General features: G+C 41.2%; 1 protein-coding gene across 3 annotated transcripts; it reads right to left on the bottom strand.

The window, feature by feature from the left end:
- Positions 1-103: 103 nt before the first annotated feature.
- MINPP1 (multiple inositol-polyphosphate phosphatase 1) lies at positions 104-23,748 on the bottom strand. 3 transcript variants are annotated; one of them, XM_054982587.1, is made up of 6 exons: positions 23,027-23,748; positions 20,826-21,023; positions 18,204-18,301; positions 16,658-16,791; positions 4,941-5,172; positions 104-193 (listed from the first exon to the last, which is right to left on the bottom strand). In XM_054982587.1, the coding sequence occupies exons 1-6, from the start codon at positions 23,649-23,651 to the stop codon at positions 173-175; spliced, it is 1,308 nt and encodes a 435-aa protein (XP_054838562.1). In that variant the 5' UTR covers positions 23,652-23,748; the 3' UTR covers positions 104-172. The 3 variants fall into 3 exon arrangements, with proteins under 3 accessions (XP_054838562.1, XP_054838561.1, XP_054838563.1); XM_054982586.1 differs by lacking the exon at positions 104-193 and having other exon boundaries at positions 4,757-5,172; XM_054982588.1 differs by lacking the exons at positions 104-193; positions 4,941-5,172 and adding an exon at positions 14,988-15,139.
- Between the last annotated feature and the right edge of the window lie 471 nt (positions 23,749-24,219).

The following is a 24,219-nucleotide window of genomic DNA, read 5'->3' on the forward strand; positions in this document are numbered from 1 at the left end:
ATAAGAGATTACCCATTTCAGAGGAGAAACCCCATATTCTCATAAAATGTTGCCAAATAAGAGTATGAAGATATGCATCACACAAAATTACTGACACAACAGATTTTTTGCCATAAATGACGGTTTTATTGAAAGCAAATACATCAGATCACAATTCGTATTCCTCATATGTTTACAACGCAAGTCCTGTATTCTGAAAAAGAGGAAGAAACAGTCCAGTTACTTGTAAACACTCTTTAATAGTATTTTTTTAAAAAATCATCAGTTTTGAAAGTCAAATTGCAGAAATGACTAGAAAGATCAGTCAAGTGTGGATACATAGGTTTTCAGCTTCAAAAACATTAAACAGAGAAGTGATTTTTATTAACAAAGTTTGAGAGTAAGATAAAAACTTAAATCCTCTAGCTATAAAAAAATGGTGAAGAACAATGGTGATTGATTCTGTGGAACGGCTTTTATTTATACCTATAAACTGTGACATCCTCGATAGGCAGGAATGCAATCAACAGGGGACCATTCTTTAAGCCTTTCCCACTGAGGCACTAGTGTGAGGCACCACACGAGACTACACATAGTTCCCAGTTCTGGACTGTATGTAATGCTGGATTGATGGTACAGTCAACTCTGAGAGTGCTGATTAATATCGGCGGGGGGGGGGGGCACTAAACCTACACCTCTCTTCCTCAAATGGATGATTACTGCTGTCAAAACTAACTGTACTGACCATATGGTGAGCACACATTCATCTGTGTGAAGTTCCCTCTAGATTCTGAGTACATTTTAGTATTTTCAACATGTAACTTTAAAGCTCTCATAACTGTTACAAACAAATTTATTTCAATAATTTTAAACGAAGCTCTCATCACTTCAATGAAGCTTACTACCAAGGATTCAATATCTGCTGTCAAACTCTTCAAACCCAGAAAAATATTATGTAGCATAAACATTTCAGTAGAGCCTCAAATAAATACAAGTCCAGTAAGATAATTTCTCTTTGGCAGCACTTCACAAAAATGGACCTATAAGCATAAAATTGTGTTTCTTGTAGACATCTGGACCAATTCTAGTTTTCTTTTTAGATGTCGGAGAGATTGGGCTGCATCCAGTGCAAAATCTCTACTTGTACTTGTACCCTTTCACAAGCTCTTGCACAAGCAGAAGTGCAACAAAAAGACTGTGAAAGCTGCTTGTGCTAAATCAAACCTATTGTATCCCCACTAGCGTTTCCACTTGCACAAGCTCTTGTGCAATTAATTTCTAGACATTATAAGGAAGAAAGTGCTAGGTATTGTATCAGATCTTGCACAAGCAGAACTGTGCTAAGTCCATTGTGTTTCTGCTTGTACATCACTGGATCCAAGCTATTGTATTAAATATGAAATTTGTGTCTGTTGATCAACAATGCTCTCTCAAAAGAATTAAGGACCCCAAGTGCTATAGTTTACCATTCAATAACAGAAACCCTTGGCCCACTTCATAACTTATAAAACCAAAACCAGATCCTCTGCTAAAGCATATCTCCACCTCACTTCCTACATAGACTTTAATTGCTTGTATGATATATATTCCCACCAGGGCTTTTTTTCTGGGAAAAGAGGTGGTGGAACTCAGTGGGTTGCCCTAGGAGAAAACGGTCACATGGCCGGTGGCCCCGCCCCCTGATCTCCAGACAGAGGGGAGTTTAGATTGCCCTCCGAGGGCAATCTAAACTCCCCTCTGTCTGGAGATCAGGGGGCGGGGCCACTGGCCATGTGACTGTTTTCAAGAGGTTCCAGAACTCCGTTCCCCCGTTTCCTGCTGAAAAAAAGCCCTGATTCCTACACTGAGTTCAAGTATCCATCCAAACCAAAATTTTAACAAGCAGTTATACTGGAGATTTAGGATGTTGGTACAATTTTCACCATAGTCCTACCCTGAATTTAAGGGAGTATCTGTTATGGTTCATAATGCCAATCCAATACTGTCTAAAAGTGATGCTATAAATACTTCAGGTTCTAATTCCCGCCACCCTTTCTGAGAAGCTGGTTTTATTTACAAAACAGAAATAAAGCAACCTAATCCTACTAAATGATGAAATGATTCCCAGTAACTTCAACAAACTGAGTATTTCAAGTTAAAGCTTTTTGTGCCTGCATGGGAGAGAGAGAAGAGATGCAACTTCAAGTAGATAGCTTATTTTATCTTTCCTATTTTGTTATGCAGAATCAAAGACCGTAACACTATATGCATGTTAACTAAACTGAAAGCATTAGATTGAGATCACATGCAAAACTAGAACTTTAAAACAGGCTCACACTGTAAGTAGACAAACTAGCCACACAACCCACAAATACATCATAACACTTCATAATAATTCACTTCTATCTAGTCTAAAGGCAGCTTATTTATGATAAACACCATTATTTCATTTAAAAAAGAAACAGACATGACATTTTAACATGGTAACAGCTGTAAGAATCACTAATTTTGGTTGTTTGACTTAATTGTTATGGTTAAAGTACATGCCCATTATTTCTCCTTTGGGACAGCTCTAAAAGTGAACTTGGACTTCCTTAGAGAATGCCAAGCCCTGCAAATTAAATACATTCTTACAGGTTTATTTACTTGGTATCTTTCAGCAAGCAAATTCTGATCTGGCCAGCAGATCTTCCCCTTAGAAATATTTGTAACACTGTCGGAAGGCACACTATGTTTTAATTTAACTCAAAATGTTCTGTAAACACTAAAAGACAGACCTTGAACCCTAGTTTCTTAAATATTTTCAGTCCTACCTGCATAGTTTGCAGTCATGATTGCAACTTCTCATATTTGGGGTATTATAGATTCAGTTGTTTTAAAGGAATGTTTTTTGAAGAAGCGATGCTTATTATTTTTTATTCTTCTTAAAATAAGATTTCTTCAAAAGGTTTAAACACAATTATCTAAGACAGCTTGTTAATTAAAAGCCATCCAGTTTCAAGGAATAGTCTGCAGGAAAAAGAAACTAAATTTTTTAAAAACAGAATTGAACAACTATACAAGATTGTCTAAAATGACAACGGAATGCTTTGGGATGTTAAGGAAAAATTAAAGGCATGATCCTGGGTTATGTCTAGTGAAGCTTGGGTTGTGTGCCAGTTGTGGAAGGGAACTTACTGGCACATACCTCTCTGCTCCTGCTGTAGCCCACCACGCTCCCTGAAATGCTGCCCCCAAGACTCAGGGAATAGTGAAAACTGTCACCCCTTTTCTATTTGTAGAAGTGACCTTCCACTGACTGAAAAAAAGTGCTGGATACAACCCAACTTCTCCTAACAAAATATATTTCCAGTCTCCCCAAAGCAACTCAAAGGGAGTGTAAACCCAATGGGATGAAGGCAGACAAAATTTACCAATGGCAGAACAGAACTCCCCCCTCCCACTGCAGCCCACTGATCTCCACGAAACACTGATCCTGGAGGATACAGCACCATGAGGAATGACATGACAGGGAGTCTGCAGTGGGAAGGGGGAATCAGTGGAAATGGCCAATTTAGTCAGAATCCAACCTAAAAAACAAAAATGGTGCAATGCTGGGAGAGGCAGCAGAATCTTCTGACATAACAAAAGTCATACATGACTTAATATAGATGTTACTTGTGTGAAAGTACCACAGCCCTTCTTTATAATGTGCAGTATGTTATTCTACTAAGTGCAATAGTTCTTCATTCTATCGTGCTCATACCAGTGACTCCTCATTTTTACTGCCATGAATATATACAATAACACTCATTTGGACTGGTTTCTGCTCAAACAGCAAAACTGGCATTCTTCCTCTACAGTCACATTATTGACCCAGAATGTAATCATTTTATCACTAAACAAAACTAAATGAACTGGAAAAATATTTCAGGTAAGAACCAAATGCCGACCTATGCAGCTCTCATTGGGTATTTTTTTCTAAATCCTAAATATTAGAAAGGAATTTTTTCAGTAATGATTTGTAAAAGGTGCACTCTAGTGTTTATTAGAGATGGGCACGAACCAGAAAAAACGAACCATGTGGTTCGTGATTCATCACATTTCACGAACCGGTTCATTTTGGTTCGTGAAAACCGCATGTCTGGGCCAGCAAATCACCACTTCCGGGTCAGCAGGTGGTCTGCAGAAAGCCCAACCCCCATTGTCTGGGAAACCGATTGCTTGGCACCAGGCTGTCTGCAGTGACAAACCAAAAAACGAACCAAATGAACCACCTTAAAGTTCGTGGCTGTTCGTCAGAAATGGGTTCTGATGAACCGCTGGTTCGCAAATCACAAACCAGCCTGGTTCATTACAAACTTTGGTTCGTATTTCAGTTCGTGTCCATCTCTAGTTTATCAATTTTTTTTTCATTAAACCCATCTGGCATTCAATCTATACTGATACATAAGATTTGGCTGGTTTTACAAATGATCATTCCAGTGAAGAAGCTTTTTTGGATTCACAGTGTCCAGAATATTCACATTAGATAATGTGGAGTAACTCGCACACTAAACAGAAAGTTCTTACTCCTGATGATTTTGATTTCAACAGCAATAGTACTTTTTCAGAGACAGTTATTCCAGAAGTTCATCTGAATGTCTCAGGTATTCTGAATGCTACTGAATGTGCTTGCTTTTGGTGGCGTTTTAATTGCAAAGAGAGGTCTAGAAAACTGCCTGAAAGCACAGCAGTGCAACAGTATGCTTCCCCAATCAAGAGCATGTCCCAAACCAGTATGTTTTACCCAACATCCAGGATATATTCTGTACTGTGCTTTCTTTTTTTTTTTTTTTTTACAGTACAACAGTATTAGTGGTATTCTGTGGTATGTTGCACACTTCTGCGAAGTGGCATTTCTGAAGAACATCTTTATAGCGGTTTTTCAGGTTGGCATATGAAATGACTGTCTTTTTTGACCAAGGGAATTCCAGCAGCTTCTCGTTGAGCAGGAGCTGTACCTTGTACTCCTCCTTGGGGGATTGCACTTGATCACAGTGGTAAAGCACAAAGACCAGGTTTGAGGCATATGGGACGATGCGGCCGCTGCGAAATTTCCGATTCATATGCCTATGGTAGTTATTTGCTTTAAGAGGTTCTTTGTCCTTGAAGTAACCCATAAGAGCAAGGAGTGGTTGAAGGGTCTCTGCGTGGCCAAACTGGAGGATCACAGGTGAAGAAATGGGCTTTGAACTAGAAAGCCAAGCAAAAGTTAAGTTAATCCAGGCAATAAAGTATCAGCCTACAAGAATGTAGTCAAGTACACTATTATTAAAACAGTTGCTTCATTTCCAGAGATCTGAAAACCAGGATTAGCAGTCAAAAATAGTTTAGCCAACTGGCCTGTTAAATATTGGTCAAATATTCTCAAACAATGGTCAATTATTCAAAGCTTTAAGAAGAGGGGAACAGTAACAGAACCATGCTAATTTTTTTAAAAATTATCTAATAGAAGACTAGTACAGAGTCCAGTCTACCAAAGAAACTCTTTAGGCGACAGCTCTCTTTCCCACAGCAAATGCAATGAACTGTGAACACCCTGACCTTGGGCATGTGTTCTGTACCAGTGTAATGACTGCTCCGATGTTTTTATGTGAACACCATATTCCTGTTATAAAATGGCTTACAGTTCTAGACAGCAAGAGAAACTAGGCCTAGTTCCTAAAGAATGTAGGAAAAACAGAAACTCAAAAGATAGAATGGCAGGATAGAGGGTTCCTGATCATGTGAGTGTGTCTGATCATGTGAGATCCAACTCCTTTCAGGGCTAAGGACTAAAGAACGGTTAGCATTTTCTACCAAGAACCTTCACTACTTCCTGGGCTATCTGATGACTACAGAAGGCAATAGAAAGGCAGGCTGTCACTTGCACATGGGGAGCATCCTTGACTTCATAAAATGTTTGTTCACAGTATCTCTACTAAAAGACCTGTTTAAACAACAGTTCTGATCAGTTACAAGCCATTCCTTTGTTTCCTGAATTTGCACTGAAGTACTTGTCTGGTTGTTTCAGTGACAGATGGTCACCACACCCTTACTTAAGATTTCCTTTCTCCTTTATTTGATCAATTCTCCTTTGTTTATTAGCTCATTTGACCGAAGGTCTTAAGCTTACAGGCTTATAAACACAACATGTCAACAATTTAATACAGCATGTAGCGCTACATAGCTGCAAGTAAAACAAGATTCAGATAATAAATTACATAATCATCAAAAGATCATCACCTTTACGAGGTTCAAGACCATAAATAATATATAGTTAAAAGAATACATAATCCCTATAAGCATAAGATACATGTAAAATATTTAAAACAAAATAAGGGAATGATAAGATAAAGACTTCTCCCACAATTCCAGAATCTCAGTTTAAATTTAATATGAATCTAAGAACTCTGTAACAGCTCTTCTAAACTTCTTTTGTGGTTAATACAAAGAACAATTCAACATCGTTTAAGGGAGATTACTGTTGTTAGATATTTTGCCACAAGATGTGTTATTTCTGGATCTGAGTCTGCCAGCAATGGGGCTATTACTAGAGATGGGCACGAACCAGGAAAATGGTGGTTTGTGAAAAGCGACGAACCATGAACCACCATGAATTGGCCCAGTTCACGAACTGGTTAGTTTGGTTCGTGGCTCATCATTTCCAGGGGTTGGCTGACGCAGCACTTTTCTAGCTGTTTGCATTTGCAAACAGCAAGAAAAGTTTCAAACTTCCCGCCTCCCCTCCCACTGGGTGAAAAAAGCAGAGCAGGAAATTTGAAAGCCACAAGAAGAGTGTTGCTTTCAAATGCTGGCTGCTTTTCAGCTGATGGAAGAGGGATCCCTCATCAGCTGAAAAAAGCTGCTGGCATTTAAAAGCAGCTCCCATCAGCTGAAAAAAGTTGCTTTAAAATGCTAGCAGCATTTTTCAGCTAACAGGAGGGGGATCCCCCTCCCATCAGCTGAAAAGTAGCCAGCAGTTGAAAGCAACACTTTTCTTGCCATTTGCATGAGGCTGAGCAATTTGAGTCTATTATCTATATATCTTCCCCATATACTTCTATAGCTGTCTTACTTAACAGGCTTTCTACTTGGCACCTCCATTGGTTGCCCGACTAGAAAGCCTTCAGTCTCAATTTGAGGCAGCAGACCAGTGTTATACCTGTCCATGCTTCATTGGACTTAGAAGAGTTGAACTGGGGTTAGGATAACAGGTTTCATTTCATCAAAGTTTTTCTACAGGGAAGCATAGTCTGAAGCTGCACAAAAACTGGCAACAATATACACATGACTACATGAAGGCAACAAGCAGCAAATTCTCAAGTTTAAGGAAAAACATTGAAAAAAAATTCAGTGTAAACATCCAAAAAATCTTCTGTTGATTTTCATGTATTAAAAAGTATTGTTTCTTTCTGATAGCTAGTGATAAGAGTTACATTCTGCCCAGCAGAGTAAGCTGTAGCTACCATGATTACTCTCTCCTCTTTGAATTAAATGAAGGGATGCTCTAGCTGTCAATTCATATTCTGGATACAGTATCAGAATCCACTGTTTCAAGTATTTACTCAAATGCAAGATTAGTCCACCCTCCCCAAGATATGTCATCAAAAAAGGAGGAGTCTTGCATTTGCATACAAGTTACCGTTAGGTACAGTAATAACTTTTGGGGGAAATATAACTTTTCTAAGGGGGTCGTCTTACATTCAAAGTCATCCTTTCAAGCAAATATGATACACTGAAAAGCTGAAAACCTGGGAGGAGCTGCAGAGATGTCCCATTCCCCGTAATGGCCTGGTTCACTGACTCCGTATGTGCCCATGCAGTATGTAGGAGGGTGGCAAGGCCTTTTATGCCTACTGGTAATCCTCTCTACATGTGTGTAGTGCCCATGTGAAAAGGATTGGGCATTATTAAAAATAGTGTGTTGAGAACTATTGCCCCTATAATCAAGATGCTGGTTAAATTTAAAATTTAAAAAAGTAACTGAGTACAAGATACTCAAGAGTTAGGATTTGGTAAACATATGAATGAAGTTCTAAAACTGCGCTGCACAAAGAAACCATTCAAAATCCCCCCTTGGTGATAACCCACTGCTGGTACTTGAGGTACTAAAGGAAAATGTCATCTGACCATAATGCAATGAGATAGAGGAGAAGAGAGAGCCATATTAACCATCGTCCACCTTTAATGAAGTGTGGCATCATCACCATCAGGTCTGGAGTACCATGCTTCCTTTACCCCCACAGATTTCCAACCATGTGAGTGTCTATCCACATCCAAGCAATTATGCAAAGGAACACGTTTGTAGACATGTTCTGGCATTAATCTAAGTGTTCAGGCAACCCCTGACATATTTCTAGCAAGGAAAACAGGTGCATATGTGTACTTAAAGCAGTATTTCTTCTCAGAGGTCCAGAAACCCTCTAATTAGTACCAGTTTCTCTACATGATTAGCAGGCGTGCATGAGGCACCATTTTCACTACTGAGCACTGGTAGAAAATGCTACTAGATTGGGGCGGGGGGTAAAGCATTAAATGGAAGTAGATTAACATAATGCATACACATTTATTCTTCACCTCCTTTGTTCCAGATACCCTCTACTAAAAGGTGGTAATTGTAAAGCTTGGAGATCTGCATTTGGAATAGAAATTACTTAATACTTCCCCAACTCTCCACTAAAGCTGAAATTCTATACTCTGTGAATGTTTGCACAATGTCACACAATACCTTCCTACTGGCTATTTAGATACCAGCATGTTTTCTAGCACAGGTGGTAATCATTATGCAAGAACTGCAAGATATTTTTCTTGGGCCTTGTATATACTTATAGCTTAAGTACAGTAGGTCAAAATGTCTTATAATTCTGCATATTCTATTGTGCAGTGTCTGCTGGCTCAAACACGGCTTGGTCAATACAAAATCCGACTACTGCCTACAATTTTAAAAAAAAAACTTGCTGGAGGTTTCCTTAACTAGGGAGAAAACACCCTCAAAGGCGAGGTCTACGTTGACCAAGAAAAACAACTATTTTCTGGGTGCAGCCTAAGAGGATTAGAAACTGAACAAAAGTTTCTAGAAGCACGAGCATCCCTTCAGGGTAAGCTCTGTAAGGTTAACATGGCAGCAGGCAACACAAAAGGAAAAAGGAGAGAGATCTAGCAAGGGAAAAAATTATTTATTCAGATATTTATATGCTACGTTTCCTCTTGGTTCAAGGCAGTACTTTAAGTACTTCAGAATAATACCTGAATCAAAAGTTGTGTCCGCTTAACAATTTCTGTACCAACTGGACAATACCCAGTCCTAATGCTTTTGGTATAGGCTCTGAAATGGTCACTGTATCTTTATTTATTTATAAAATACATACGGTACCTCTCCAGAGATCTCTCTAAAACTAGGTGAAGTCTTTGCCTGCTTGTCTGTGGCATGGCCGATGCATGTCACAAAACTGTGGAGATCTACCAGCACTTTCCTCCAACATCTGCACAGAACAATCCACCACTTCGGCTGACATACCTTGCCTGTAACTACTTCTATAAAAATACTCGTGCCTTTCTCAAGTCACTGGGCATACAAAACACTCTAAAAGTGAGCTACAAGGCTGAGTGTTCTTTTCTTTGCCTTTTCTCTCCTTTTGACAGATTCTATGCATTCTACTCAGTCATGGTTTGGTATGAGTCCTGGTTAGCTACAGTCAATCAGAAGAGCACTCTTCAGCTCTAACTTAGAGGAAGTTTAGGAGAACATTTAATCTTGAGCAATAAAGATCAGACATTAAAACAGAACAATGGCTGAAGGAAGCAGGTAGAATCTGTGCACAATGATGAAGGGGGAAAGGAGGGTATGGTCCACAAGGGAGCCAGTGAGATGTGGTGGATGGAGTTCACGCTAGGATCTGGGGAAGCCACGTTTTGAATCTACACTCTGCCAAGGAACTTGCGGGGTGACTTTGGGCCAGACGCTCTCTTCCATTTTATTCTCACAACGATCGTGTAAAGGTTCAGGTGAGACAGAAGAGAAGGCGGTAAGCTACTTAGGGCACCCTTTGGGGGAGCTGCAGTGTATAACTATCTAAATAAATAAACCAAAAACCAAACACTCCGCATCATTCCACCAGCACTATCTCTGATGGTTTCTCATTATTGCTCCCTCATAACATTCAACAAACAAATTACCTGAAATTCATTAATTGGGAATTATTTTCAAGTATAATGAATGGACAAGAAAAGCAGAAGATGTATTGTCGAAGGCTTTCACGGCCAGAGAACGATGGTTGTTGTAGGTTTTCCGAGCTGTATCGCCATGGCCTTGGCATTGTAGTTCCTGACATTTCGCCAGCAGCTGTGGCTGGCATCTTCAGAGGTGTAGCACCAAAAGATAGAGATCTCTCAGGGCCAAGCTACAAGTGACGAATGACACTTGAACAGCAAGTGGATTGAGTGGAGTGCAAGTGAACAGGGAGAAATACACTTGCCGTTCAAGTGCCATTCGTCACTTGTAGCTTCGCCCTCAGTGTCACAGACTGTGACACTGAGAGATCTCTGTCTTTTGGTGCTACACCTCTGAAGATGCCAGCCACAGCTGCTGGCGAAACGTCAGGAACTACAACGCCAAGACCACGGCAATACAGCCCGGAAAACCCACAACAACCAAAGCAGAAGATACTTACACTCAAACCAGCATCAGACTATTCCAAAGGTGGTTGTACAGAGAGATGAAAGGACTGGAGCCATCTGACAAGTCCACCTGATGGTCAATAATTAGCTACACTCGGGGAAAGAGGTGAGGGAACTCTCACCGGGAGCAACTTCCGGCAGGAGGTGGTGCCCCTGTGCGCATGCACTCCTGGGACTGTGATGACATCACTTCCATGATGTCATTGCGCATGGTGCAGCTGCCCCCCCCCCAGGAGAAAGGAAGAAAGAAGGAAAGACATGGAAAGAAGGAAAGAGGGAGGGAGGAAAAGAAGGAAAGAAAGGAGGGAGAGAGGGGGGGGAGAGAGAAAAAAAGAGAGAGAAAGCAAGCAAGCGTGCATATGTTCCGGCAGAAAAAAAGGCCTGGCTACATTGGTGCTGACAACTGCTTCCAACTCTTGATCCTCTTCCTTTTCCCCTTCTAGGAAAAGTATTCAATTTACCATTCTTGAAGCTTTTTAATTCTGTGCAGGAAATCGGGAACAAGGCACTGCTAGAACTAAATCCACACAGCAGCACAGAATTCAAATGGAGGAGGAAGAACAATGAAGGCTTTTTTGGGTCCCCACTGGGGAGAAAGGCAAAGTATAAATGAAGTAAATAAAATAAATTGCAAACGTGCCCTTCTTACTTCCTGAAACCATACAAGCCCATAATGACAGAAACAGCAGGACTGGGTACCGAATCTCCCGACAGGCCCCAGCATTGCCTAACATACCACCTGCAGCCCCAATGACAAAACTAATCTCTTATCAGCATACTGTTCTTATACAATGGAAAAAAGGGGAAACTAGCTATATTCCAACATCCATAGTCAGCGGACAGCTTAGCAAAGGAAGCCATTAGGTTTATAAATGTGTCCTAAGAATTTCTCTTGGAACAAGGTTTTAACTGTACTGTATTATCTATGTAGCCACGACACTGACTTTGTCAATGATGAACAATATACAGCAGTTTGGTTTAAGCAACATGCTTATTTGATATACTTCCCATACTTCCAAACTGATACATATCCTTCCTCGCCTCCCCCTCCCCCCCCCGGCTTTCTTCCGCGAGTTCTGGTAGTTCTTCCGCAAGTTCTGATGTCTACCTCACGCACTGCCGACTAGTTACATCGTTTTAAATGTCTTGTGGATGCCGTCAATTTGTAGTATTTAACTGATGTTTTAGATTTTTAGATAAGTTTTATTGTTAAATTTACAGTATCTAGTTTATATTTTACTATTGTTGTAACCTGCCCTGAGCTAGTTTGTGGGGAGGATGGACTATAAATTGAATATATAAATAAAATATTAATTGGAACCATTCTACTATGGCAATCCTCCCAGATGGATCAAAGCTAAATATTGAACAAAGAAACTTGTTTTCATCCTCAGCTTAAAGTTTCAAATTTGGATGCAGCTGAACATTTTCTCCCCTAAAGATTAAACTGTGATATAACTTGGGGATTTTTTTCTAGGTGGCATAATCAAAGCATTAAGTGTTCCACAAACAATACTAAATTAATCCCTTAACACGTCAAGATTAATACACACATAAACATACCTTTCCAAAGTATTGGGTCATAATAAGAAACAAAAGAAGTCCAGCATTAAATGGTGTTTCCTCCCAGACCTTAAGGAGAATTTAGTTTCTCTCCTTCACACCCTTTATTGCCATGCCTCTACTGGCTTAAAACCTTGTTTTGTAAGTTCCACACCATGATGCAGGATTGCCTTGACTGTATCTCTAGTCTTGGACTTTGTAGGAATCTTTGTACAATTCAAGCTTATTGCAGAATTTCTAAAACCCTCTGGGGATGTGTGCAGCTGCAGAAAGAAAGTAACGTTGCACCTAGCACTGCCCTTCTAACAGGACCACTTCCTGGCACTGGTTTGCATTAGATGCAGTGGGATAGCAGAAGCCTGCCTAAGTAATTTTCACCAAAAGCACAACACGAAATATTTCAGGTGAGAAAGCTTGTTTAGGCATTAAGCTGATGAATAAATATTTGAACTTTAGGTATTAAGCTGATGAATAAATATTTGAACTTGTGATTCAGTATCATGAGAAAAAGACTCACATACCTTTTAACAGTACAAGAAGACATTTCAGTAGGTGCAGCAGGTTCATACAAGAGTGAGGATTTACACCTGTTGAAATTCCTTCTTCTACACAGCTATTAAAGACCTAGGAGCCCTGATCTCCATTGCAAACTGGCACCTAATGGATGGATATAGGCTAACTACATTAACCTTAAAACATGTATGTGTCATCGACACAAAATTAAAGTAAAATTGGAAAGGGAACAAGCTACATGGTTACAGCAATAAGAAAAATACAACTCTGATGAAGCTACTACCTCGTTTAATTATGTCCAATGATCATTTAGGTCAGAAGGTAAACAAAATTATATCAGTAGCATCCCAAATCATAAACTGAAATACAAAGATTAAAAGATAAAGCCACTGCCTCAAAGTTACTAACACCTACTACAACTATGTTCAGTAAATATAGGCAGGACTTGCTTCCAATGAAGCATACTTAGGACTGCAGCCCAAAGTGACTTTATAAAATACTTAGCTTATACATCTCTAGAGAGGGACACTTCTCTAAGGTTTAACTTTCTGCAAAAGAACATTAAAGGCAGCCCAAATTTTAAACTGTACAGTTGTCAGTCAGGATCTCACCACACTGTTCTTGCCATCTTAGCCTCTTAAGAATGCAGTGATCAACATCACTAACTTACTGAGAGTAAAGAAGTACTTAACATTTACTCAAGCAACCAGGAAGTAGAAAAGGCAGGTTGCTTGCGTAAAGTATCTTTCAACATCTTGTGTTCATAGTGCCACCAGCTGTTAATAGATGGAACGACACTGCTTCACAGTGCCTGGTCACTTTCAATACAACACAGGCTCAGTGCAATTATAACCATAGTTAGATTGGGGGAGCATGCTGCAGTTTCATTGGTTTCTTCTCTCCTGCACAAATTCTGTCCATGGTTTGCTTTAACTGTAATGTAGAATGATGTCTACCTGGATTGGGAAATCCTGATTACCAGATACTCTGAGTTGCCTTAAGTATCTGGTAATCAATATTTCCCGATCCAGTTAGAACCGAGCAATCTTTGTTAGCTCCAACACAGAAATAATGCTGCACCATAAATAGAAGAGAAAGGGACACTTCAAATGGGAAAGGGAGGGAGTGCACAAGACCAGGCTTTAAGAACATTAGTATCTGTAACAGGCAAGAGTGGCTTGCTTTTGATCTAGTCTATGCATACTGTCACTGAATACTGAAGAGTTATCGATCAATTACTTGCAGATAATTTTTCACCCAAGGGTGACCAAAGTCTGGGACAGCATTTTACCACACATTTCACTCTCCTAAAATGTGATTTGCCCCCTATGAATATGCACTATTATATAAGGGTTTCATTATAACGGAGCAAAAAAACTTGGATGGCCTGGATACAGGTCTAGGAGAGGAACGATCCCCATGTGGTTCTGCCCCAGAGAAACTGCAAGTTTAATCAATATGAAAAAAATGGAAGTTTGATAGTACCATAGTAGGCCAGATAAATATTTGCGTTGAAGATCATGATACCAAGAGGTGATTCGGGGATGACACTAGAATCAGAGAGATTGTGTTGATGTGGATGTCATGTATAAAATTAAAAGACCCTCCCAAATATTCCACTGTATTGTTATGAGAAAAAAAATCCAGAATCCAGGGTGAAACCATGCATGGATATTAAAAGTCTCTGATTTGGGGCCATATTCAATAAGGGACTTGCTCCAGATATCAGGACACCAGAAAGGTTTTACTCAACATAATGATGACCCCATGCACACTTTGTTTACTCTTTCATTCTTTTTTATCTAAGGAGAAAATAAGCACAACACTTGGGTCTCAGTTTCTGTGGGGCTGAAAGTTGTCTGTGTCTTTATTGATACTAGGTGGCCTGGTCTCCACCAAAAAGGACTTGTAACAGAAATGCAATGGATCTCGGGATGCAATGCCCCCCCCCCCCAAGACTGCTTCAAGACACAGACCTTCTTTTCATGCTTACATTGCCCACAACAACGAATATTTTGCAAACTGCCTAATACAACTGACCGTTATATACATCCTACTGAATTTCACATTTAAATCACTGTGTTGTTTTTACGTCTCCATGACCAAAGGGAAATTTGATTTCTCTAACAGGAACGGGCATCCCATTTCCAAATATATGAAACAGCCAGTTCATTTCATTTGTTTCAACAATGCAAACATCGGAGAAAATGTATGAATGAATGAACAGATATTTATCCATTCATAGCCCTGGAGCCTGGCGGACTGCTTAAGAAATTTGTAAGTGTGATTTTGGGAAAATGTAGACCTCAGGGTTAAAAACTGTGAGAGCTCCATTTCCCACAGTGCACCAGGGACGTAGGAAGGGGGAGATATCCTTGTTGCCTGCCACCAGCGGGCTCATGCAGTTGAAGAGGAAGAGGCATTCCTGCAATAGGAATGAAAATGAACACACAACAGACCAGAATGAAAACAAACCAAACTTTAGCAAAGAGCACAAATTTGTGTATCTCTATTCTTTAGATATATTAGGCCACGCTAGCCCTCATAACTACAGCTGTGTGTTACAAATACTTGAGAGAATAAACATTTTAGAATGAGAACTTCTTTGCTTGCTAACTTACTTGCGATTAAATATCAAAAGCTGTTATAATATTTGTTTTGCTTCAATTAAAGCACTAAACTCTCCATCATTACTTCCATTTAATCTAGTGAAACATTTCAAATGTTTCCAAGACAGTTATTTTATTGATCTTGGATTACTTGTTGTACTCTTTAATTTCTTAAAGTTTAAAACTAAATCTCTAGAAATAGACAACTAATGCAAATTTAAAAGACTGTATAATATCATAACAAGCCTTAGCTCCAAAACAGTAGGGCCCAACTATAGGAGGCATGGACAACCCGTGACTGTATCTTCTGAAGTTCCTATTTTTATCCCTTACACACAGCCACAGCAGTTTAGATCGAACAAAATAAAATAATGTTATGCAGACGAGACCAAAGAACAAAAAAAAATAATGTTAAGAGTTCAAATAATAACTGGAGTCAGACACTGAAGTCATTTGATGTTAATTTGATGTTAACCAGGGCCAAGGCATTTTCAGTCCTGGCCCCCACCTGGTGGATCTCTCTGTCGGAGGACACTCGGGCCCATCAAGGTCTTGTATCCCTTCGATGGGCCTGTAAGACAGAGGCGTTCCGCCAGGCATATGGTTGAGGCTAACATTAAATCCATCAAATGAGTCTCCCTGCTGGTCTTCTATTTGCGAGGCGGGACACTATACGGTTATCTGCCCCCCATGCACAAGCAGTCATTGGATACCAACCCACATCCTCCACACCCTCTTTATATATGATGAGCAGGTGAATTGCTGAAATGTTATGTTGTGAGTTTTGTGATTTTATCATTCACTCCTGTATATTTTACCTATTATTGTAACCTGCCCTGAGCCCGCTTGCGGGTAGGGCAGGATATAAATTTAATAATTAATAATTATTATTATGATGACTGCTTAGATGCAGGTCTAAGATGCTTAGATGCTCCAAGATGCTACTTCAACACCCAAGTGGAAGCTCCAGAGATATGAAAAATTTCAAGGTGAGGTTCAGTACAAGAAAGCTACTTACTGTATTATGACGGGACTTCAACTGGTACAATGTACACCCTATCATTTTTACATACTATATAAAACGCTAAACAAGAAATACAAAGCACTACTTGAGATAAGCCTTACACTTGTTTCCAACTTTCCTAGATGTTCTGCTGTAAAACAACAGGTCTGCTCTTCTACAATATTTGTTTCAGAATGCGCAGAAAACCTCTGCAGATATTATTATTGGTGGATTGAACATGAACACAGTCAATCAACATGAAAGAGCATTTTTAATACTGTCAGGAATGGGAGCACACTGTCCCCCCACCCCCTGCACGCATATACCTTACTTTTTACTCTCCAGAACAGCCTGGTCCAAATTTCTGAAGATATCCTGGAAAAGAATGCAGCTGGCACGACTGTTTATCTCATATCCATATGCTCTCTTCCAGTACTGCTTTAGATCATTCAGATATTCAAGTACCTAGAATCATACATTAAATGTTGTCACATAAAAAAGGATTTGTTTTGTGTTTTGATCTGATTCAGTAAACAGTGTAAGATAAAGACTGAGGGAGGCTCTCTAAACTTCCATAAAAAAAGTAAAAAAGTAGAAGTCCAAAGTTGCACACATGTAGACGAGGGGAGCAAGCAGCACGCGCCATCTCAGTGTATTACAATCCCTGCAGTGTGCTTACCCAGGAGTATGCTCAACTAGCCTCAGGAAAAGTCATCAGGGCTTCAGCTGGGTCTATGGTGCACTTCCGCTGAACTGATACTGCCCCCCTTTGGTCATTTTGGGTTCAGAGGGGCACACTTTCACTCTGAAATGATTGTGGAAAATGGATTATCTGTGGGCTCCAGAGGAAGAACCTGCCTGTATTGTCTCAAGCTGGAGGCAGGAATTCACGTTTAAATATTCCCCAGTTTTAAAACACTCACACAGTTTTCTGCAAAGAGGCATGTCAAAAAGATAAATTCAATCCAGAGTTGTAAATTTATGTTGGAAGGCTTATAAAGAAAAAATATATATTAAGTAGTACAAAGTCATGCCAGTATGTATAGGATGTATTATCAGATTGCTACAAGTATTACCTTGCTGTCGCTTCATTGTTTTCTATTGATGTAATACTAATTTTCTTCCACTCTATATCAAGCCTTATATGCTATACGCATTCATTTTGATAATCCTAGTCTTAATATATTGATCATTAGATGTCTCCTTGTACTGATTGTTTCAGTTGGGTAGCTGTGTTGGTCTGCAGTACAAGAGCAAGATTCAGGTCAAGTAGCACCTTAAAGACCAACTGGATTTCAGGGTATGAGCTTTTGAGAAGCTTTGGTTCTTGAAAGTTCATACCCTGGAAATCTAGTTGGTCTTTAAAGTACTATTGGACCCAAATCTTGCTTCTCATATAGATTGTATCACCAATACTGTGTTTATTAGATGCTTCTTCACATGGACTGTTACCAACTTACAGCGTGTAATCTGTTTTGAGTACAAATGATAAAAGTGGATTATAAATACATAAATATGAGGACAACTGTACGATGTAGTGGTTAGTGTGTTAGGTTACAGCTGAGGGACCCAGGTTCATGTTATGCCAGGCTTGAGTGACTAAGTTGACAGCTAAGATTTTAAACAAAAAAACCCCTGCATTTGAAGAGGGAAAATGTGAGGGTACATGTTCAAATCCATTATGAACAAAAAATGCAAGCCAATTTAGAAGTCAGTATACAACAGGTTCTTCCTTAAGTGTTCACAAATGCCCTTCACAAAGAAGACGTTTGGTATTTGAAAAGAAAAAAATATTTTCATTGCTAATGGAATAAATCTGTGAATCACAGTAAATCTTTCTGTGTTGGAAAGCTGAGTAAGAACACCACAGCACTTACCAGGGCATCCTCTTCACTAAATATGGAACACCAAGGGCTGCTAATGTTTTTTATAGCGAGCTCAAATGAGCAGGTGAAAAATGCCACCTGAACCAAATCTGTAGTAAAGACAAACAACAACTGACATTAAAGTAACTTCTGCTTTGCTAAGCCAAAGTATGCTATTAACAGTAAATCAAGTCAGGTTCCCTAAGTCACCAAATGCCATGCTCATATGAAAATGGAAGTGCATAACCACTGCTTCAACTATGTGTGAGAGAGCTAAGCGAAAACAGAATGAGAGACAGTGTAGGAACAGGCCACACAGAGGAAAACAAAAGGTAAGAACAAATGGAACGTGAAATGAACGCATAGTTCCGATCTCATTCTGCAGTTGTTTTGTAAAACTTGCTGTACATGTGCCTGTAGAACTGCAGGCACACAGACTACAGCTGCACTTCCAGGATTCTTCAGGGTCATAGTTTACTGGAATTTATTTTCACTCTGATTTTGTAAGATAAAATGTATTAAACCCAGGTTTTCATACAAACTGGTTTTAATTTGTTGTATGAACATTACACACAAGGAAGATATTAAATATACACAATTAATATATTTGATTAGTATAAACCAAAGCATATTAGTGGAAACCGTAATATGCCAAACACAGTAAAATTAAGTTACAAAATTACTTGCCTGGAAATATTCAGTTTTACCTGATAATTTTCTTACACTTTCATGAAAAAATGTATAGGCTTTCAACAATCACCTTTATACGCACTATAACAACATCAAAACTATGCTGTGTTTGACCACTTACACAACTACTTGTTTTAATCATGGCTATAACATTTAGGATTAAAATAATTTTTTAAATGCAATGGGAGTGAGCTTTGACTCCCCCCCCCCCTAGGAAACAATGGAGTGGCTGGAGCACCTTGTTCAGGGGTCCATAGAATTGGCCCCCGGGGTCCAATCTTCCTGAAACTTGGAGAGTCCCTAGAAAACAGTTAGAAGTAGGTCCCCTGCAAATTTGTCAGAGTTTGCTTGAAAAATGCCACCCCACCCTCTTGGGCAGCCCCCAGACATTTTCCCCCATAGGGAATAATGGAGGGGGGCACCTTCTTTGGGGGTCCATAACATTGGTCCCTGTGGTCCAATCTTCATGAAAAATAGGGTGCCTTTAGAGGACAGTTAGAAATAGGTTCCTGGTTGAAAAATTACTCCCCTAGTCCACTAGATAGCCCCCAAAGTGATCTTCCCCATCGAAAACAAACGGCCAAATTTTTTGGAAATAGCTGAACCAAATTAGAGAATCAATTCAGAATTCTGAAAATCTCAGATTCGGTAAAAAAATTTCTGATAGATATATTTCACAATGCATAAAAAATCTCTGCATTTAGTACTTCCTACGATGGAATTTGACCGAACAGTGACAAAATTTGGCTATTTGTCTGGAGATAGTCTGTTTTTCATCATTCAGAAGCCTCTCCAGGCAAGTCATGTCCGCCTCCACTATTGGTCTATCTAGAAGTGGGAAGATGAATTTGTCCCTATAATTCTGATGAAGAAGGCAGCGAAAAAACATACGGAGAAGTGATTCCACTTCTCCAGATGGGCAGCAACAACGTCTATCCTCATAAGGATCCTCCTATATTTCCCTTCGATAACCATTGAGGGGATGACTGCACAACAAGCTAGGGTGAAAGCTCTTCTGTAAGATGGAATATCCAAATAAACCAGATATTTGGCCATATCCATGATGTATCTGGATTCCCTGGAGACCATGAAATGGGGAGATTGAATCAGATCTTGTTGGTGCTCTATATCTCTAACCCTTTGTTTAATTATACCTTTTGCCTGGGCACTGCCCTGCATCAAGATCATCCAGTAAGATACCCATTTTCTTTAAGTTGGTCTTAACGAGCCGCATGCACCTGGGCTGGTAAGAATCTTGCTTTATCAGAGGGAGAAGCCCTTTTTGGTTAGTACAGATCTTAATCCACTGATAGGCAGAGGATAGTAGAATTCTGGCTCCAATTCTCATTTGGCCTTTTCTAGGCATAGAAGGGCATTTGGCACACCTGGTGGAACTTGTAGAATGGCACAAAAATACTGTGGCCAATAGCAAGGATGCTGTTAGTTAGCAACTACTGAATTTTCTAGTAAAAGGGCCACATCACTGTAGTAAAATACTAAAATGCACATTATGCAAAAATTTCATGAACAAATTCCCATATTATTTCTTCATTCCATAATTTTTCAGCTATCTAAAATACCACTGTAAACTGACTAAATGGAATGCACTGTCTTCTCTCTCAAGCCTACCACATAAGCATGCGTTAGAGAGAAAACTGAAACCTAATGGACAAAGCTAGCATGTGAGCACACATACACACATACATAAATATACACAGTGTGCATCATAATACATGTCACTGCTAAGAGAATATTATAACAGACTCTTGGGTTCACATGAACAAATCTTTAAGCAGTAAGGAACAAAAAAGGCACTATGTACAGGTAAATGCCTAATGCTCTCCAGTCACGTTTCTGTAACTTTGAAAATATGTTAACATTTATTCAAATAGCCAAAATCAGCTAGCCAATACAGATAACCTTAGAAATCAAAGTGTGTATTACCTGCATTTAACTGATCCACTGGCAGACACAAGTTATTTGCAATTCTTTCTACCACTTTCTTCATCTCAGGACCCACTTTGAAAGCATCTACTTCATGCATAGCTTCATCATTGTTGTCTACATCTCTTACAAATTTTTCACAAAGGTCAAAAAATCTCATTAATGTGTCATTTATTTTAATGTCTCCCAGCATTGTTGCTGAAAATGGAAAAAGAAAAGGCAGAGTTAATTCTTCCCTTGAATTATCATGACCACTAGCCGTCAATCAATCTTGTAAAAAGACCAACCCCCCTTTTCTTTGAGATCACCATTTTATGTGGGCATTGGCCACTGAAGCTCCATCTGTCACATAAAGCCAAAGCAATTTCCCTTTGAGAAATGCTCAGAATATGCACATTCTCTAGAGGCAATGAGTCCAATTATCATCAATTAAAAATCAAACCCAATGTAGCAAGAGTAGTGTTACGTAAACAGAACCAGTCTGGTAGCGTGGTTAAAGTGGGAAAGCCCAGGTGCAAAACCTTGTGTGTCACGAAACTCTCTGGGTGACTGTGGGCCATTTATTCTCAATCTAACCTACCTCACAAGTTTGCTGCAAGGCTAAAATGGAGAAGGAGAATGCCACCCTGAGTTCCTTGGAGGCAGAATAAAAACAAAATAACCTTGCCTAGGTGACACTTTTACAATCCTCTTCTCAAAAAGGGCAAGGTTTTGCACCCTTCCCTAACCTATGATTAGCACACCCACACATGATACTGGAAAAACATTTCCATTGGTTGGATTCCAATACAGAGAAAATGTACACGTGACCCCCTTCTTTTTGACCAATAAGGCCTCAATGCTCCCCCAAGCCTTTCAAAAGGTGACAGGAAAACAGGGATGTCAGCAAAAGTCTGGTCCACTATTTTGATAAAAGAGTTGCAATTATAGATATGATGGGTAACGCTTAGAAACTCTTGTTCTTTAACCTGTATTCCTATATATATATATATATTTATGCTTACCATAAGATTATTAAAAATTAGACCAATATCTCAGCTGCATGCTGACTTGCAACAGTTCAAAGATAGTAAAGAGTTAATCATAGGGGGTGACAAACTACCAAGCATCTGAAGACAGTAAAAGCAGCATGCCTGGTCTTCCAGATCTACTTTTTATTAAACAACAGTGGGTTTAAGAATAATTTGGGGGAAAACTCAGAGGTAGCGGGCAAATGCTAAGTTTTTGATTAGTCTGTTAAATTTCAGACTGCAATGTAATGGATTATTACGTAGATTGTTGTCAAGACATTTTCTGAGATGGCAAGTAGTGTCTCCACTGAGCAGTGTGATTAATTTTGGTGACAAAATTTTGTTCGCTTTCTTTTTCTGTCCGATTTGACCATTCAAGCCTTGACCTTTTATTTCTAAAGCAAAAACAAAGTCATTCGCTCAGGTTTAACAGAAAATCTAAACGTTGTGGGCAACCCACTGCAGTCCAGCGTTTCCTCTCTAGCAATGATTTAAAAGACAATGGTAGCCTGAGGCTGTCCAGTATTAGCAGAAATGTGTTACTAGCAATTTCTCAGAACTCGTGTCTCTTTATGTGGTAATCCTTCCCTGCTGCTTTCAGCTTAATGACTGGCTGTATTCCTAACTGATTAGTTAGGTAACAAAAGGGGAGGGAGGGAACTAAAATATTGCATTGGGTTTTGCAGTCAAAGCAATTGATCATTTTAAACACATACAATCACAATTTTATACCCGTACCAAGATAAGCTTAAAAAGTAACTGCTTTGATTGCAAAGAAAAACGCCCCCCTTTCCTCCATGGAACAAGATGCTAAGAATGAGCCTTTCACCAACAGGGCGAAGCATAGTCAGTAACGAAATTGTAACGGAGGAACACTACAAAAGCAACACTGCAGAGCATTTACTCAACGGAGCATTTACTTCCCAATAAGCACGAGTTTTCTCACGGGGCGGCCCTTGGCTATAAAGAATACAAGAACGGAGCTCCAGGGCACCTGGAAGACGAACAAAAATGCATGCCGATATACTCAAGGTGCCACGGGACTCCTGCTTTTATTTTGCCCACCCACACGGTCGCCTTACAAGGCCACAGCGCTATACAAGGTGTTGCGGCTGAGAAGCCAAAAACGACCTTAGGGCTGAAGGGAAGCCGCCACAGTTGTGGGGGGGGGGGCACAGGGGAGCCACTCACGGTCGTTTCCCAGCTCGGGCGGCTGCTGCCCCCCCAGCGCCTGGCGCAGCCCGTCCCTGAAGGCGTCGCTGCTGTTGAGGCACCGGGCCTTGTGGCTGCTAACGAAGGCGAAGCGGCGCCGCGGGGCCAGGAGGCCGGGGAAGCGGGCGGCCAGGCGGCGGGCCAGCGTGCTCATGTCGTGGCGCCCGCGCTCGGCCAGCTGCCCGTCCATGTCCTCCCGGTACCAGAGGCTCCAGCCGGCCAGGGCCTCGGAGGCGGCGCAGCTGCCGTTCCTCTGCCCGAGCAGGCGGTGCAGGTGGGCCAGCTTCTTGATCTGGCCGCCGGTGGGGAAGCGGGTGCCGTGGCGGATGACGGCGTTGAGCTGCAGCGGCGTGCAGGAGGCCGGCGGCAGGGGGAAGCCCGACTGCGGCGGGCCCAGGGCCAGCGGCTCCCGCAGCAGGTGCGGGTGGAGGGTCTCGTAGCGGCATTTGGTGCCGAAATACGGGCTCAGCCGCTCCGCCGCCTCCCGCTCGGCCCCCTCAGCCGCGCCCAACGCCGCCAAGAGGCACAGCAGCAGGAAGCCTCCCGCGCAGCGCAGCGCGGAGCCGGCCGGCAAGAAGCGGCGGTGCGCGGGCTCGAGCGGCATCTCTGCCACGGGCCGGGAAGCCGAGGGGAAGCGTGAAGCGGCTGCGGCTCCTCCGGCCTCTTTGGCTCGCCTCTGCGGAGGAAGGGCGGGAACCACCTGGCCGCCCAGCGACCCGCCCCGATCGCGAGAGCGCAGCTGGAGCGTCGCGTACGCAGCGCCCGGCGTCCATCCCCTGGGGAGGTTTAGTCGCGTGCGTGCCGCGCTGCGTGCGTGGAGCACCAAGGGCGGCGGGGGCGCCTGGAGGGAAGCAGAGGCTGGAGGGGGGCGTTGAGGCAGCGAAACGAGAGCGGCCATGTGGCAGCGACGGGAGGGGAGGGGTTAAACTGGAGGCACTCCGGCTTGATCCAGTGGCATGACCGAGGTGCAGATTCTGCCCCCGAGGCTCCGTGAAGCAGCTGCCAGGGAAAGCGGCCCCGGTGTGACGGGCTGCCGGCTGCGGACCGCACAACCCAAAGGGAATAAAACAGTGTGCCAATGTTAGGATTCTTCCCCAAGCAGCATGTTTTCGGGGAGGGCGGGAGAGAAGGCATTTTAGGATATGACACATTCTTAAAGGCATACCACTGGG

This window comes from Eublepharis macularius, chromosome 6 (assembly GCF_028583425.1).
Source record: "Eublepharis macularius isolate TG4126 chromosome 6, MPM_Emac_v1.0, whole genome shotgun sequence".
NCBI lineage: Eukaryota > Metazoa > Chordata > Lepidosauria > Squamata > Eublepharidae > Eublepharis > Eublepharis macularius.